This window comes from Staurois parvus, unplaced genomic scaffold, assembly GCF_062004578.1.
Source record: "Staurois parvus isolate SC_StPar_1 unplaced genomic scaffold, SC_StPar_1.0 ptg000390l, whole genome shotgun sequence".
In the NCBI taxonomy this organism is placed as follows: Eukaryota; Metazoa; Chordata; class Amphibia; order Anura; family Ranidae; genus Staurois; species Staurois parvus.
The window spans coordinates 11,823,642-11,841,304 of NW_028318186.1; the positions used below are offsets into that span (position 1 = coordinate 11,823,642).

The 17,663-nt window shown below is 40.6% G+C and overlaps 1 protein-coding gene across 18 annotated transcripts in view; it reads left to right on the plus strand.

The window, feature by feature from the left end:
• The window catches only part of OTOF (otoferlin), a 547,586-nt gene that overhangs the window by 492,649 nt on the left and 37,274 nt on the right, over positions 1-17,663 (plus strand). For all 18 annotated transcript variants that reach the window (XM_089686080.1, XM_089686077.1, XM_089686076.1 and 15 more), the window contains 7 exons: positions 4,264-4,398; positions 4,947-5,084; positions 5,748-5,875; positions 6,935-7,105; positions 15,202-15,362; positions 16,781-16,923; positions 17,080-17,168. In XM_089686080.1, the coding sequence (XP_089542206.1) occupies positions 4,264-4,398; positions 4,947-5,084; positions 5,748-5,875; positions 6,935-7,105; positions 15,202-15,362; positions 16,781-16,923; positions 17,080-17,168 (965 nt within the window). The remainder of the gene's footprint in view (positions 1-4,263; positions 4,399-4,946; positions 5,085-5,747; positions 5,876-6,934; positions 7,106-15,201; positions 15,363-16,780; positions 16,924-17,079; positions 17,169-17,663) is intronic.

Below are 17,663 nucleotides of genomic sequence, written 5' to 3' on the forward strand. Positions count from 1 at the left end.
ACGTTGTAATATTCCTATAATTCCACCTGGGGTCTCTCAAAGCAGCTGGTTTATATATGGATGGATGGATTTCTCCCTTTTTTTCCTCCAGGGGTCTACTGTGTCCTCTTTTCTCCTCTTCAGAACTCCATGTTAGTATTTGTCAAAAAAGAAGAAATAACATAGTGCCTTATCCTTTTTTAAGCTTTTATTGGTGAACTATAAATAATTGCACTCACATTGATAAAGTATAAAAATCGCTTTTAGTAAAAGAATATCAGCCTCTGTGTGTGCTCTGCACACTTCCTTACTCGCTGTGTAATCCAGAAAGCACTGTGACGTCAGAGCCCCTACGCGTTGCGCCACCGGGTCACGTGGCTTCATCAGGGTGATTTGATCAAACAGGTGCAAACATTGACGCGTTTCACGCTAAAAAAAACCCTTAGTCGTAACTTTACAAAGCTTTTAGCTTACGTTCTAAAGCTTCTAGATCTCTTTTGTGGCAGTGTGCAGTCATCCACTTTTTTCTCTTCAGGACATCCTTCCTATGTGACATTTCTCTGTCATACAGTTAATTATTGCTTGATGTCAGGCAAGAGAGTAGAGAAGCTGAGCAGCAAAACCTGTTAACATCTATAACCTGGCCACACGTTCACTATAATATTCTTAAAGTGGACCTTGTAAAGTCATCTTATCTTATAAGCCATCTGAAAACCCCATGGGAAAAAAGCATAGTTAAAAACAATTTAAAAATGTAGGCGATAGTGAGCCTTCTTTGGTCCTGGGAACAGTAAGGTGCCCAAGTCACTCCAGCATTGTGCATTTGTAAGATTAGGGGTCTCCAGCTTCCTAGAATTCCAGAACAATGCTCAATGATGTCACTCACCTAAGTGAGCTAACCAGAGCCTGGGGCAAACCCAGGGTAAGTATTTTTAATTTTTTTTATGTAACAATATTTTCTTACACAGAGTGGGCCTTCAATTAAAGAGAAGCTTGCATTTTCATAAAACGTCAGCTATAAGAGAAATATGATACACTGTTTAGAAAAATTAAAGGAACACTTTTCTTTTATCAGAGTCTAGCATCTCGTCAGTTAAACTCCTGGGATATTGATCTGGTCAGTTAAACAGCAGAGGGGGTTGTTAATCAGTTTCATCTGCTTTGGTGAAATTAACAACAGGTGCACTAGATGGGCAACAATGAGATGAACCCCAAAACAGAAATGGTTTTACAGGTGGAGGCCAATTACATTTTTTTCCCTACTCATCCTTTCTGACTGTTTTTCACTAGTTTTACATTTGGCTAGGGACAGTGTCACTACTGGTAGCATGAGGCCATACCTTGACCCTACAGAGGTTGCACAGGCAGTCCATCTCCTCCAGGATGGCACATCAATATGTGTCATTGCCAGAAGGTTTGCTGTGTCTCCCAGCACAGTTTCAAAAGCATGGAGGAGATTCCAGGAGACAGGTAGTTACTCTAGGAGAGCTGGACAGGGTCATAGAAGGTCCTTAACCCATAAGCAGGACTGGTATCTGCTCTTTTGTGCAAGGAGGAACAGGATGAACACTGCTAGAGGCCTTCAAAATGACCTCCAGCAGGCCACTGGTGTGAATGTCTCTGACCAAACAATCAGAAACAGATTTCATGAGGGTGGCCTGAGATCCTCCAGTGGGCCCTGTGCTCACTGCCCAGCACCATAGAGCTCAATTGGCATTTGCCATTGAACACCAGAATTGGCAGGTCCACCACTGGCACCCTGAGCTTTTCACAGATGAGAGCAGGTTCACCCTGAGCACGTGACAGATGTGAAAGGATGTGGAGAAGCCATGGAGAACGTTATGCTGCCTGTAACATCGTTCAGCATGACCATTTTGGTAGTGGGTCAGTGATGGTCTGGGGAGGCATACCCATGAAGGGGCGCACAGACCTCTACAGGCTAGACAATGGCACCCTGACTGCCATTAGGTATTGGGATGAATTCCTTAGACCCATTGTCAGACCCTACCCTGGGGCAGTGGGTCCTGGGTTCCTCCTGGTGCACGACAATACCCGGCTTCATGTGGTGAGAGTATGTGTCAGGAATGGACTCAGCACTGGTGGTGGGACTCACCTGCCGTGTGGGCTGCAGTACCAGAGCTGACCAGCGGGTGCTCTCAGCAGCCAGAAGCTCACACCTGCAATCAGCCAAACCTGGGGCTGATTGCAGAAGGTGTATTTAAGGCATGACCAGGCCTGTGGTCTGGGCCTTGGTGTATGTTTTCCCATGAGCCCCTGTACCTGGTATCTTGTGTTCCTGCCTCGTTGCTGACCCTGCTTGATCCTGACCTCTGCTGATCGTCTCCTGTTGAACCCGGCTTGTGACCCTGACCATTCTCTGCCTGATCCTTTGTACCGCGCTGCCCGTGAGTTACTGAACCCAGCTTGTGACCCTGACCATTCTCTGTCTGCTCCTTTGGTACCTTGCTGCCTGCACGTTGCTGACCTGGCCCGTCTGACCACGCTAACTACTCTGCCATCCATCCATCCTGCACGGATCCAGCCGTCCCTGCTCACACCTTCTGCCTCTTCACATCAGGCTTTCTCCCTGCACATACCTCTGGCGGATCCCTCTACCACTAGCAGGTGTACTCAGGGGCCGCGACCTGGTTCCTGTCTGCTCCAAGTCCATCCCCACCATCAGGGGCCCTGGTGAATAAGCAGACTGGGACTTAGACTCCGCGCCCTGGGGAATCCTGCCGAGGACTTGCTAGAGGTACCACCATGCAGTTGTTACAGAACCCTACGGCCGGCCTGACCATTCCACCTCTCCAGCCCTGACTACGCCTGTGTTCCTGCACCTACTAAGATTAGTGGAAGGTTGGTTTGTTCACTGTGCGTTTATATATATTTATATATATCTGGGTGGCTAATAATAAACTGTATTATACTATACCTGAAACCTGCGTTTCCCTGTGTCAGTCCACACCTTTCTGGTCACTCCTAGATTCCTGACATCATGCAGGAAGTTCCTGGAGGATGAAGGAATTGATACCATTGAATGGCCCCCACGCTCGTCTGACCTAAATCCAATAGAACACCTCTGGGATATCATGTTTTGTTCCATCCGACGCCACCAGGTTGCACCTCAGACTGTCCAGGAGCTCAGTGATGCCCTGGTCCAAATCTGGGAGGAAATACCCCAGGACACCATCCGTCGTCTTATTAGGCACATGCCTGGACGTTGTCAGGCATGCATACAAGCACATGGGGGCCATACACACTACTGAGGACCATTTCAAGTTGCTGCAATGAACTTTCAGCAAAATGGACTCGCCTGCATAATTTTTTTCACTTTGATTTTCGGGGTGACTTTGAATTCAGTCCTCTGTAGGTTGATCATTTTCATTTCCCTCAAATGATGGGGCATCCTTACGTTCCTAACATTACCCAGTCCATATCAGTATAGATATCCAGCATGATATTTTTGCCCATTGAGATCTTAAGTGTTCCTTTAATTTTTTTGAGCAGTGTAGTTGCCATCACTGCCCTTCTGAAATTGTCAGTTGTCTGGCTGTTATGCTGATTTTTTGGCTTCAATAAAAACCCGGAACAATTATGTACATTAGGAAACTCATTGAAGATTTGAAGTCCTTGTCTTCACACTTGCTCCAGGTTAGTAATTCAAAGTACTTAAGCCAAAGGATCAGCTTAGCAGCCAATAAACAAGCATTTTTGTAAGAGAATCAGCAATGGCAGTCTCTATGATTAGTTATTCTATGACAAAATAAAAGAAAATGAGTTTCTAGGATGGATAAGACAGCTGAAGCCCTGCATTTCTCCTATTCATTAAACAGTTTTCCTACCATTAGACAATGATATTCAAAAATGATTTTATTCTATGCCAATGTAATTCTTTTACTGGAAGCCATGGCCAGATCTTAAAGTTCAATTGAAGCCATTTTTTATTTTTGTTATGCAGTCAGGTTGTATAAGAAGTAAAGAATATGTGTTTATATTTGTTAAAAGTGCTCTCAAACTGTATTACTATACTTCAAACTATATTTTGACAGTGCCAAAAACTTGTTTTAGAACAAAACAGAGCATAGCGGTCTGGATCTACAGTGGTCCTACTTGCCCCCTGCACGGTACTCTAGTCAACAATGCTGCCTAGGACGCATGAAGGTTGTTGATAGGAGAATTATGCAGGGGGCATCAGACTGCTGGGTTTCATGCTTTCTACACATGCTCTTTATGAATCTTTGCAATCTCCTGATTTCAGTCCTTATATTTGGTCAAATCCAGGTCTTCAACAAAGAACTAGAAACTGAATTTGACAATTTTGAAGACTGGCTGCACACATTCAACTTACTAAGAGGGAAGATCGGGGATGATGATGACACAGTCAGCGAGGAGGAGCGTATAGTCGGGAGGTTTAAAGTGAGTATCAAACAGTGTCCAATAGGAGCTGCTGGACACAACACCACTGGGGGGGGGCACAATACCAATGGTGGACATAATAATATTTATTTTGTTTAGTGAGATAATGCATTTGTTAGGAATACCAAGATGCTTGGGATAAAACAAAATCTATATTATGGCACAATCGCAAAGCAATAAAAGAAATGATGGTTTTAAATGACCACAGGCAGACAAAAATCAAAATTGCCTGGTTGGAATGTGATGGGACAGTGGATTGCTTTTGACAAAATTACAAATATTTCCAGTTTAAATTCTATATGAATAAATTCTATTGAGGCTGTCAATTCATTTATCAGTTTTGACTTCTCCAACAACTGAACACTCGTGATTGATTAAACTCCTGGTTGTTCAATTGCTTAGTTGCTGATGAATAACTTACATTATATGTGCGATTCCCAGACCCTCAACACCCACCTTCCAATGGGCGTTAGAAGATTCCACCAAAACAAAGAGCATTTTCACAGTTTTTCTGATTCATGAATTCATATGAAAAATTTCCTCCATAGGGTTCTATGTGTGTGTACAAGGTTCCACTACCTGATGATATCACCAAAGAAGCTGGCTATGACCCCAACTTTGGCATGTTCCAAGGAATTCCCAGTAATGATCCAATGAATGTGCTAGTACGAGTCTACGTTGTCAGGGTGAGCAGCACTTCCAATATGTGTTTCGCATCATATTATGCCCCTGATGAACATTATAAAATCTGTGAAGGAGAAAAGTAGGAAAGGTGGACTGCAACCTTGGTTCTTCCAATAATGAATGTTTAAGGTTAATGAATAAGTAAACCCAACATTTCATATTCCCTATATGTGCCTGCTGTACCATATACTTGTATGAAGACCTATCCTGTTCTGTTTGTATTGCTTATTTTGGTGAAATCCCTGGTTTCCTGCCAGTCCCTCTGCTTTCTTATTAAAAACTGACCACACTAAGCAGGGGAACACACTGTGGTCAGTTTTCTAGCTGTGCTGGCAACTCTGATGAACATGAAATGACACACATAAAAATAATAATGACACCCTATTCTTCTGAAACCTAAATTAGTACAGCTGCTATATACAAAGAAGTTTGAGATTACTGGCTAAAGATGGTGCTCGGGGCTTGGTGTAACCTTTAATCAAAAAATGCTCCCATTCCTGCCATGCCTATTTCACAGGCACCCCCCAGCCTAATTCATTCCTATTCCTGCAGCTTTACAATATAGCTGTAGTTTTTCCAGGATAAAACTAGAATATTAATGCTGGAGAATCCTAACAACCCAAAGTAGTTTTATTGAAAAAAATTAACTTTCATTTACATTGTAGGCTACAGATTTACATCCTGCTGACATCAATGGGAAAGCTGATCCTTATGTTGTTATAAAACTGGGCAAAACTGATATCAAAGACAAAGAGAACTACATCTCCAAACAACTAAATCCTGTCTTTGGAAAGTGAGTTAGCCATGTTATATTATTTGTCGGTGCTATCAAAGTTGTCTAATCTAATGAACCAAACATAAGCCATGTTATTCTTTCATAGAAGCCATTGAGTATAATATTTCCTGTGTTTACAGACACAACATACAATACATAACATTCACCAATCAGCCATATTATTATGACCACCCACCATAACCCTTTTAGGCATGGACTCCACTAGACCTCTGAAGGTATGCTGTGATATCTGGCACCAAACCATAAGTAGCAGATCCTTTAAGTCCTGTAAGTTGCGAGATGGGGCCTCCATGAACCAGAACTTTCCAGCACAACCCACAGATTCAATTCTGCAGGCCAAGTCAATACCTCAAACTTGTATTCACACCATTCTTGAATTCATCAGACCCCACCACCTTCTTCCATTGCTCTTTGGTTCAGTTCTGATGCTCACATGCCCATTGTAGGCACTTTTGACTGTGGACACGGGTCAACAAGAGTACCCTGAATGGTCGGCGGATATGCAGCCCCATACACAATAAACTGTGATACACTGTATGTTCTGGTACCTATCAGAACCAGCCATATCTTTTTCAGCAATCTAGGCTACAGTAGCTTTTCTATTGGATCAGACTACATAGGCCAGACTTTGCTTCCCACGTGCATCAATAAGTCTTGGCTGCCCATGGTCCTGTCACCAATTTGCCAGATTTCCTTCTTTGGATCACTTTTTATACATCACAACCATTGCAGATCAGTAACATCCCACAAGAGCTGTAGTTTTGAAGATGCTTTGGCCCATTTATCCAGCCATTGCAATTTTACCCTTGTCAAAGTCACTCAAATCCTGGCACTTGCCCATTTCTTCTGCTTTCAACACATCAACTTCAGGGACAATTACTTGCTGCCTAATATATCCCACCAACTTTCAGATACCATTGTGATGAGATAACCAATGTGATTTGCTTTACCTGTCCGTGCTCATAATGGTATGGGTGATCGGTGTATAGTTCCAAGCTTGTTTTCCCTAGTACTTTCCAATGCTATTTCTTTCTATATTTAAATTGCTTTTACTAGGTCATTTGACATTGAGGCCACATTCCCCATGGAGTCTATGCTAACAATGGCAGTTTATGATTGGGACTTGGTGGGGACTGATGACTTGATTGGAGAGACCAAGATCGATTTGGAGAACCGTTATTACAGCAAGCACAGAGCGACATGTGGGATTTCACAGACATACGCCATGTATGTATAATGAGTTATATTTCCTTACATGTTATCTATTATAAAAGTTTATTTATTAGTATACATCAATTGTCCTATTGTTTTAAATGTCTAAAGAAGCCATAATTTGTGTTTAGTTCTTATGTCAATTTTCTGAGAATAATTGCAGAAATTTTACACCCAATACAATATAATCAAAAAAAAACTTGAAGAAAAAGTCTTTAAATAGAAACTATAATTGTTTTGGAACAATTTTATTAACATATTTTAAAATAACCCTGTCAAGTACAAAAAATTAAATGTACAGCAGCTGTGGCCACATATATTTTGTTGGTGCTCAGCATTTGTCTTCATTCCCTGACCCTGGATGAGACATTTTTATAAGCCAAGAGTTATTCCTAATTGTCAAGAACTGCTACACAATTACTTAGACTCTTCCCTCCAGAGGCGTCCCTAGGGTTGGTGTCACCAGGTGCGGTAACACTTGGTGACACCCCCTCCGATCCCCACAGAATGGATCGGATCTGCGGATTGAGCATAATGGATCGGACTCAGATCTATTATGCTCAATCCGCAGATCCGATCCATCCTGTGGGGATAATCAGCTTGCTTTACAACTTACCTTTTTGTGGAGCGGGTCCGTTGTCACCCCGTGCTGTCAGTGTCACCTCGTGCTGTCGGTGTCACCCCGTGCAGACCGCACCCCCTGCACCTGCCTCGGGACGCCACTGCTTCCCTCTTCACATGACATTTGCTGGTGAAAGCTCCTCTGAAACTTGTATGTCGTTGAAAGATTCTTTTATGACCATATTATTCCTTCACATCTCCCCTAGTTTTGTTCTCAAGTGTGCCAGTGTGGTGAGATAACTCAGCATTTGTTTCTTATTTCCTGTATTTATTTGTGCCTTACTACTCCTCCTATTGCAAATTCTAAAACATAGAAAATACATGAGGGGCTTACACCTCTATGCATACCTTGATTTCTTTGCAATATAATGGTTCACATCATAATTGTTGGTGTAACCTTATGTTATTCTTCATGTTTGTTTCTGTTAACCCTATTCATAACGTTCCCTATACAGGTGTACCAATTTACCTACAAGACATGTTTGGGAGATATACTGTTCATTCGTCTAGGGCAGTGGTCGGCAAGCCGCGGCTCTTTACAAACTTAAATGCGGCTCTTCTGTGTGCCGGGCGCCCGCTCCCCTCCCTCCTCTCGGGTGGCCGCCCCCTCCCCTCCCTCCTCTCGGGCGGCCGCCCCCTCCCCTCCCTCCTCTCGGGCGGCCGCTCCCCTCCCTCCTCTCGGGCGGCCGCCCCAAAAGTCAGGACTCTGCAGCTGTCAGGATGTAGGCGGGGCAGCCAGGATGTAGGCGGGGCAACGTGACGAACTCCTCTCCTCTCACAGTCCGCCCTGAAGACCAGAACGGCGCGGGAACACGGCGAGAGGAACACGCGGAGCAAAGGTAAGTGAATTGACACAGGGGGGAATTACTATATGGGGGATGAATTACTATGGGGAATGAATTACTATATGGGGGATGAATTACTATATGGGGGATGAATTACTATATGGGGGATGAATTACTATAGGGGGAATGAATGACTATAGGGGGGATGAATTATATGGGGGATGAATTAATATGGGGAATGAATTACTATAGGGGGGATGAATTACTATATGGGGGATGAATTACTATAGGGGGGATGAATTACTATAGGGGGGATGAATTACTATATGGGGGATGAATTAATATATGGGGGATGAATTACTATATGGGGGATGAATTACTATAGGGGGAATGAATTACTATATGGGGGATGAATTACTATATGGGGGATGAATTACTATGGGGGATGAATTACTATATGGGGGATGAATTACTATGGGGGATGAATTACTATATGGGGGATGAATTACTATATGGGGGATGAATTACTATATGGGGGATGAATTACTATGGGGGATGAATTACTATATGGGAGATGTATTTTCAGTTTTAAAAATGTGGCTCTCAAAATAAATTTCAATCGTGGTTTTGGCGAGATTTGGCTCAGTTGAAAAAAAAGGTTGCCCACCACTGGTCTAGGGGAAAACAAAATTCTAACTCCACCTTTAAGCCCTTGTTAAATGTTACACCCCTTTCACACGGGTGGACCTGATTGGAACATCCATTGTCCTCTGTGGAGCAGCAGATGTAAACAGACATGTCTCCATTTACACTCACCTGCATCTGATCTGCTAAAAACAGACAGATGGGAATCTGTTCCCTGTTAGTCCAGCTGATCGGATGAAAGTCAGATGTAAAATGGACTGCCGCTCCATTTACATCTGACCTCCCATAGAGGCAAGTGGGCTGTGTCCATGTCAACTCTGCTTATGCACCACCTGTAATGTGCCTGCTTAGCGGGGATCAGTGGCTGAGTAGTGGATCTGCTGGCGGAGTCTGCACCATGTGAAAGGGCCTTTAGTTTTGGATAGAATGGAGAAGGAAATAGATCCATTTTTTATTGCTCCCTGGTTTCCTGGTATGGAGATTTACCCCTTCTAAAGTACAAAAAAAAAAATTTTTTTCAGATCTCTTATTACTCTTATTGCTCTTTTTCTATTTACACCATTGTTGGTCTACTGATATGTAATAGCTAGTATCTGTACTACTGTAATCTTTCAAATTTACTTCCATGTATACATTATTTAACAAGCCTACATGCATATACTGATCTTGTGGTATATTAAATATAGAGTTGAAAAATGACGTAATCTTTTTACTGCAGAGGAACCCTTGAAATTATAAATATTTATTGGTTTTCAATCAAATATAATTAACAAACATTTTCTTCCTTAAAAGATCATTATATTCCTCATAATTTATTTAATTCCCACAACCCTAATTCCCTCCTTAACCCCCCCCCCTCCCACACCCATCCTCGTATCCCCCCTCCCCCCCTCCAACCCACTCTGCCTTTTCTTTTCTAATCCAAGAGAGAGAGAAAAAAAAAAAGAAAAAAATAACAATCCTTTTCTTTCTAAAACTCATTTCTAAAATACATTGTTCATTTCAAGAGGTATAAATCAAGTATATTTCACTTTCTGTCTAAATTCTTCCCATTTTCCCCACTTTTTATAGTACTTCTCCATCCCGTCTATGTGTGTGTAATAAAGTCTTTCCATCTCACATAACTGATTCATTCTGATCAACCAATCTTCTTCCGTCGGTACCTCACTTTTTTTCCAAAACCTAGGGATCAAGCTTTTGGCTGCACTCAGAAAGTACCAAATCCCTGAATCCTTATATGATCTCACTGTAAGCTCAGAGATATGAAGAAGACATAACTCTGGATCCAATCTAATATTGATCTTAGTAATTTTCCTCATTAAATGGACGATTTTCCCCCAGAACACCTGTATCTTTGGACATTCCCACCATATGTGATATAGTGTACCCACTTCTCCACAACCTCTCCAACATAGTGGAGAGTTCTCCCCGTTCATCTTGTGCTCCACACTCGGTGTAATGTGCCATCTAACTAAACACTTATAATTTAATTCAACTTCTATCATACTAATATTTTCGTGAATTAATCTAAACATTTTCCTCTGCTGTTCCTCATCTATCTCCCTGCCCATATCTTTTCCCCATTTCTCTACATAAGTTAATTTTGTGTCAGTGTCTAGTGCCGTTAAGATTCTATATATTTTGGCAACTCCGTGTCTCCCATCTCCCCGTGTATCTAATAAACTTTCAAATGAATTCCACTCCTTTCTAATTCTCACCGGTTTTGGAAGACTCTCAAAAAAGTGTTTTAATTGGTGATATCGAACCTCGTCCATTCTGCTAAAAACCTCTCCCTTTAATTTCTCCATCTCTCTATAAGATCTTAGTTCCTCACCCACCATTATATCTCTCAGTTGCGCGTCCTGTTTAATAATCCAATTCCCTGTGATATCTTCCTTCCCAGGTGCAAAGTAATCTGTATTTTTAAGTGGCATTAACTGTGAATTGAAAACCCAACCCTTTTGTCTGTGTAACATCTCCCAGACTTTTAAAACAATAGAAGTGTACACACTTGTGTTAACGTCTAGACCTCTATGATGTGTAGGTAACCATATAATTCTGTTTAGATTAGACCCACTCAATATATTTTCAATTTTGACCCAACTTTTCCCTGGGTTATGAGTCCAGTCAAAGATTCTCGCGATCAAGACCGCTTTATAATATCTCTTGAAATCTGGGAGCCCTAGGCCTCCTCTCTCTTTAATTCTAGTCAGCGTTTCATAGCGTATCCTCGGGTTTTTTTTTCTGCATATATACCCCAACAACATTTTCCTTAGTGTCCTGAAAAAAACCTCTGGAAGTTTAATAGGGATCATTTGAAACTTATATAAGACTTTGGGCAAAATTATCATTTTTATCAAATTTATACGGCCCATCCAAGACGGATTTCCAGCTCCCAACCTCTTCAATTCTTCTTTTATCTCATTTAAAAGTGAAATATAATTAATCTTATACAAATTATTAATTGAAGCAGACAATTTTACCCCAAGATACTTTAATTCTTTCTCTCTCCACACAAAGGGGAATTCTTCTTGTATTTTTTCTTTTTCACTATTTTTAAGATTTATATTTAAAATTTCAGATTTTGTTGGATTAATTTTTAAGTTTGATATTTCCCCATACTCCTTCAGTATTTTCATTAAGTTTGGTAGAGAAATACGAGGATTTCCAACGAAAAACAACAGATCGTCCGTGTAGGCCGCTACCTTATGTTCTCTATCACCTATCTTTATTCCTTTTATATTAATATTCTTTCTTATCATCGACAACAATGGCTCCAGGGACAGGAAAAACAACAATGGGGATAGGGGACATCCCTGTCTTGTTCCATTTGACATCCTAAAGAGCTCCGATCTTCCTCCATTTACTATGACAGTGGCTGTGGGGCCTTTATATAAATTACCAATCCACTTCCTAATTCTATCCCCCAGCCCTATCTCCACCAAGGTGTCCATCATAAAACTCCAGTTCACTCTATCGAATGCTTTCTCTGCATCAGTTGACAGTAATATTACTGGGGTCTTCCCTTTTTTCCCCTCTTGTATAAGCAACAATGATCTTAATCTGTTGTCTCTACCCTCTCTTCCCGGGACAAACCCCACCTGATCCCCATGTATCCATTTTGGCAACAAGACCTTAAGCCTGTTTGCCAGAACTTTTGCAAATAATTTAGTGTCAACATTCAACAGCGCAATAGGTCTATAACTTGCACACTGAGAAGGGTCTTTATCTTCCTTGTGAATTAAAACTATATTGGCCTGTAAGGACTCTCCCCTAATTTCCAACTCATCTCCCAGAGCATTCATGTATGTCTTCAATCTGGGTATTAGTAACTCTTTATATTTTTTATAGTATTTTACAGTAAACCCATCTGGGCCCGGACTTTTCCCCACCACTGTATCCTTCAATGCTATTTCTATTTCTTCTGATGTAATTTCTGAATCCAAGGAATTCAGTTGGATTTTACTTAGTTTTGTTAGGCCTGCATTTTTTAAAAAAGTGCTTCTTTTTTCTTTATTTACTGTATCAATATTATTAGGGGTGTCCTGGGGTATGATGTTGTATAGTTCACTATAATAATCTTTAAATACTCTAGCGATTCCTTTAGTTGAATGGACCATTTCACCCTTGGAGTTTTTTATTTTTTCTATATAATTCCTATTTTTCTTTTCCCTCAACGCCCTCATTAGATGTTTTCCTGGCCTATCTCCCCATCTATACCTTTCACTTGTTAGTTTATTAAAGACTCTTCTTTTTTCTTCCTCTACTGCCCTCTCTAATTCCTCTTTCTTTTTTATTATCTTCTGCCTTAATTCTTTCAAAATATTCCTTTTATGGGCCTGTTCTAGATCAGATATTTCATTTAAAAGTCTGTTGATCTTTTCTCTCCTTTCTCTTTTCTTTTTTGCCCCTATTGCAATACGTAGTCCTCTAATATAGGCTTTATGGGCTTCCCACAGTGTTGCAACCGACACTTCCTCAGTATCATTCTCTTCAAAATATCTTTCAATTTCTATTTTAATCTTTCGATCGATCTCCTCATCCAGAAGAAGTGCCTCATTCATCCGCCACACAAAACCACCTCTATCTTCTCTACCCCATCTAAACTTCATTGCAACCGGAGAGTGGTCTGAGATAGAACTCCCTCCAATCATTCAAGGAACCCTTGAAATAATCTTCCAGTCTCGGGGAACCCCTGCTGAAACCAATTAGTGGGAAAAATGGTCCTTAAATTGGCGGCCAGTGGTGATCAGATTGTCACACTTAAAGACAGTTAGCAATATAATCAGTGTCATGTAGCTGGTTCTGCCATGTGACATTGGGCCCAGAATTATGCAGGCACATCAAAAAATGGATCATCTGCCACAGTTGAAGGAACTCCTAACAACCTTTGAAGGGATCCTAGGGATCCACAGAGCAGGTTAGGAATGGCTTCTCTAATGGAAATGATAAATAAACCTGAAAAAAGGAAGATATTTTAACCATGGGTGGAACTCTTAACTGTATTGTAAACCCTGCTTTATACTCCTCCATACAAAATTCCTGGTTATCCTTTAAGGCTCTCAAGAAGGAAGAATTTAACATATCCTATAGGAGTTACAGATGGTAGATATATGGAGACCTTGGCACTCTAATAGAAAAGATTCCTCAGCCCTCACAATTATTATTTCATAATTGATATTTCTTGTTCAATATTTTTTAAAATTAAAGACAAAGAACTGGATAAATCATGAAATATATGGTTTATGGAACATAGTAGATAGCATTCAAAATTTAAAGCGGTTGATAATACAAAATAAACAGCTTAGTGGATCAAATGTTAGATCATGCACAGAGGTATGCAGCCAAACAACCTGGAGTCACAGGGATAAACAAATGCAAGCTAGATGCTTCAAATCAGGAGGAGTAGAAAACAGCTTACCAAGCTTACTCAGTTCAAATATATAAATAAAGGAGGAGAGCGAGTATAGGAAAAGTGAAGAAAAAGGAAAGGAGAGAGGACCAGATGATCTGGGGGTATAATGGTCAAGCAATAGTGGAGTGGTTGGAGTCTCATGGCAAAAAATGATCAACCCACAGCTGCCATATGTTTAGGTGTTTAGAGATACGATCAAGTAATGTGGCCGAAATTTTGCTATGGATCATGAACTGGGTTATTCTATGTTTCGTCTCAAGAAATCCAAGACTGGGTGTTCTCCATGCCTTAGCAATGGTTTACTTTAAAGCAGTGGTGACGTAAAGTAAGAGTTTAAATTGTGATTTAAATAAGTCAGGTGGGCGTTTATTTAAGAGAGCTATGGTAGGTTAAGGTGCAAGAGTAACTTCAGTAGACATAGACAGCACATGAAAAACCTCAGCCAAGAGGTCATCAAAACAGGACAAGATCACCAGTTGTGTAAGTGCGCTCCTCTATCTGTACAACCTCTAAAGCATTGCGGAGGATAGGCAGGAAGGATTTTGTTTATCCTCGCTGTCATGTTTAATATTTCATTTAGTTCCACCAATTTCATATTTTATGATTATGCCCCATTCCAATACTATACCCCACAAACAATATAAAATAACATATTGGCATTTGACGTAAACTCCTCAGTACTAGGATGAAAAAACACACAAATCAATTGCTTCGCAAGCAGATAACGATAACTAGAACTCTAAGATAACTCTAAAAATGGCGCAAATGTTTATTATGCATATGATACCTACAAACGCCTCCCTTGTGTAAATACCCAAAAGCTGGGACAAGGTCCATTTCTGCACAGCCATTGTTTGCCAACCCATTTAAAGGAAGACCCACTATGGTCAAACCCAAAAGCACTAGTACCTCACATCTAGTATTCTATCACTACCACACACACAAGCATTAAAACAGGGCATGCATAGACACAAAATATTGTGGGTTTCTTGTTTGGGGTATCAGCTAATTTTCATTTTAGCAATGCTCTTGAGAGTAGCAAAAATCCCAAACCATTATTCCTTATTGGTTATATTTAGAGATCTAAACAGCTCTCAAATTAGACTACAAGGAAGATAAAAGAAAAGTTTTGTTTCTCTTTTCAGACATGGTTATAATATGTGGAGAGATCCCATGAAACCTACCCAGATCATGTCCAAACTCTGCAAAGAAGGGAAAATTGATGGTCCCCACTATGGCCCTGGAGGACGAGTCAAAGTTCTAAATCGTGTCTTCACTGGTCCCACTGAGATTGAAGATGAAAATGGTGAGGCGATTCTCTTAGCTAAATGTTTGCATTTGGTGCAGTGCTAAATATTTACAGTTTATGAAAGCTTACAAGTTTATAAACTGATATTTTGTATGATTAAATCATTTCAATCCAAACTTAAAAACAAAATTACCAATTTATTGCTACTATGACATTCTAACTTCTAATCTGATCCCATGGTACTCAGATCTATTTCACAGCAGCATCTTTTCTTTTGTGCTTCCAGAATGCTAAATACAATTTCCCATATTTGATATTAAAAAACACATTTATTACTTTTTTCAATTTGAATCCTGAGTACATTAAAAAATAGTAAACATTTAACAGCATACTTAAAGCTGAAGTTGAATCTGGTTGCTCCTCCCCCCTTCCTCCTCTTTGACATGCTGTAGAATCTTTTTTTTAAACTTCCAGTTTTCCTCACATACTGTCATCACTGGGTTTCTGCGCTTCTTTGTGTAATGCAAACATATCATTGGTGGGTGGAATTGGCTGGCAAGGTGCTGTACTGTGCTCCCTGAAAAAATTACAGCACCCTGCCTCAGTAATCCTCTCAAGGGCCTTCAGTCCTGATGCAAGCAGTGGTCTGGTTCTTGGGAGACGTTAAATATCAAAATTCCTTGATGGGTGGGTCTTGATGTTGAGAAGTGGGCAATCTTACGCAGCCTGCATTTGCATGCATAATGCCTTAGGTGATGCCCATATGTGATGCTGAGCCTCCATAAAATCCAATTAATAAAAGGGGCAGACCAGTGACTGTCAGGTTCGGGAGGAAATGGCTAGCTGATGCTAGACATCCCCTAGTCAAGAAATGAGGTGGACTCTATTGAATCTGCTGCAGATTTTGATGCAGATTGTGAGCAAGCTATTTCAGTACAGGAGACGAGCCTGTACATCAGTGCAAGACTAAAGGAACAGCTGGCACTCAGCTTAAAACTGAATAAAGACAAACTACAGCTCTTATTATTATTGTGAAATAACCTAAAATATATGTAAAAAATCCATCCTCTGAGCATTATGAAGACATAGAGGTGGGTTGTGTGGTAGTATTAACTGTGAAAAACTGTTCCTGTTAAAAATGTATTAATTAATCCAATTGTTCCAATAGTCCCTGTACTGAAGACTATCCAAGCCTTGAGTTCAAAAGAGAGTAGATTGTGGATTTATGGGCACCTACAGTTTCATTGTTGAGCTGTTTATCTGTTGGCACATTAAATATGACAATATTGTAACCGTGAATTGTGTCCTAATGATAAATTCCTTCCACTAGACTACCATTTCCTCAAATTGTCCTTCAATAAATTTGTTGGTTTAATATTAATTCAGTACAGTTTCTCTGGAAGGAGAATTAATTCCCAAACACCAATCACTGTATTACCCTTTGAGGAGATCTTCTAACAATATTGTATCTGCAGGTCAGAAGAAACAAACAGACGAACATTTGGCCCTTTCGGTTCTTCAGCACTGGGAGGAGATCCCGCGAGTTGGCTGCAGGTTGATTCCAGAACATGTAGAGACACGACCCTTGCTAAATCCAGACAAGCCAGGAATTGAACAGGTAAAATAAACGCAAAGGTTCTTAATCTGTAAAATGTGCACAAGTTTTACATACATAATGAGGTCAGCTATTTTTCTTATTGAAGCAATTTTTGGCCATAAAAAATGATTTAGCTGCAGAATGAGGTACTTATCAAGCGAGGCTTCTTTCTTGCAGGGTCGTATAGAAATGTGGGTAGATATGTTCCCCATGGACATGCCAGCTCCAGGTCCTGCCATTGATATCTCTCCAAGGAAACCAAAAAGGTACAAGAAAACCTTTTTCTGTGTGATCAAAATGTTCTCCTGACCTTTTATATCAATTGAATTAGGCTATAATTAAGGCATTGCTTGTGAAAGGTCCAGTGCTGGACACACATTTTCAGCTAGTTTTGAATTGTTCATTTCATTCCTTGTGATACCACCATACTTAATGATGGAGCCACTCTCACTGCTGAATTAATATCTAATAAAGAGGAGTGCTTTGTGGATAAGTGGTTAGCATGGTAACCTTGCAGGGATGGTAACCCTTTGGGTCTAATTCCCTTTAGGAAGACAGCTTTCTTAACTATTGCTGGTAACTGGCCAGCATCTGAATTTGTGTAAAATAACAGTCTGGGAGTATATTTCCATTTCTGTATCTTGCCAACTTTCCCCATCCTTACCCAGTGGATAGTACCAATAGGATAGCTGTGAGTCAAGAGTTACCATGAGTCAAGCTTAACTCAACCATGCTAGATAAGAATAGAGAACCTACTGGAA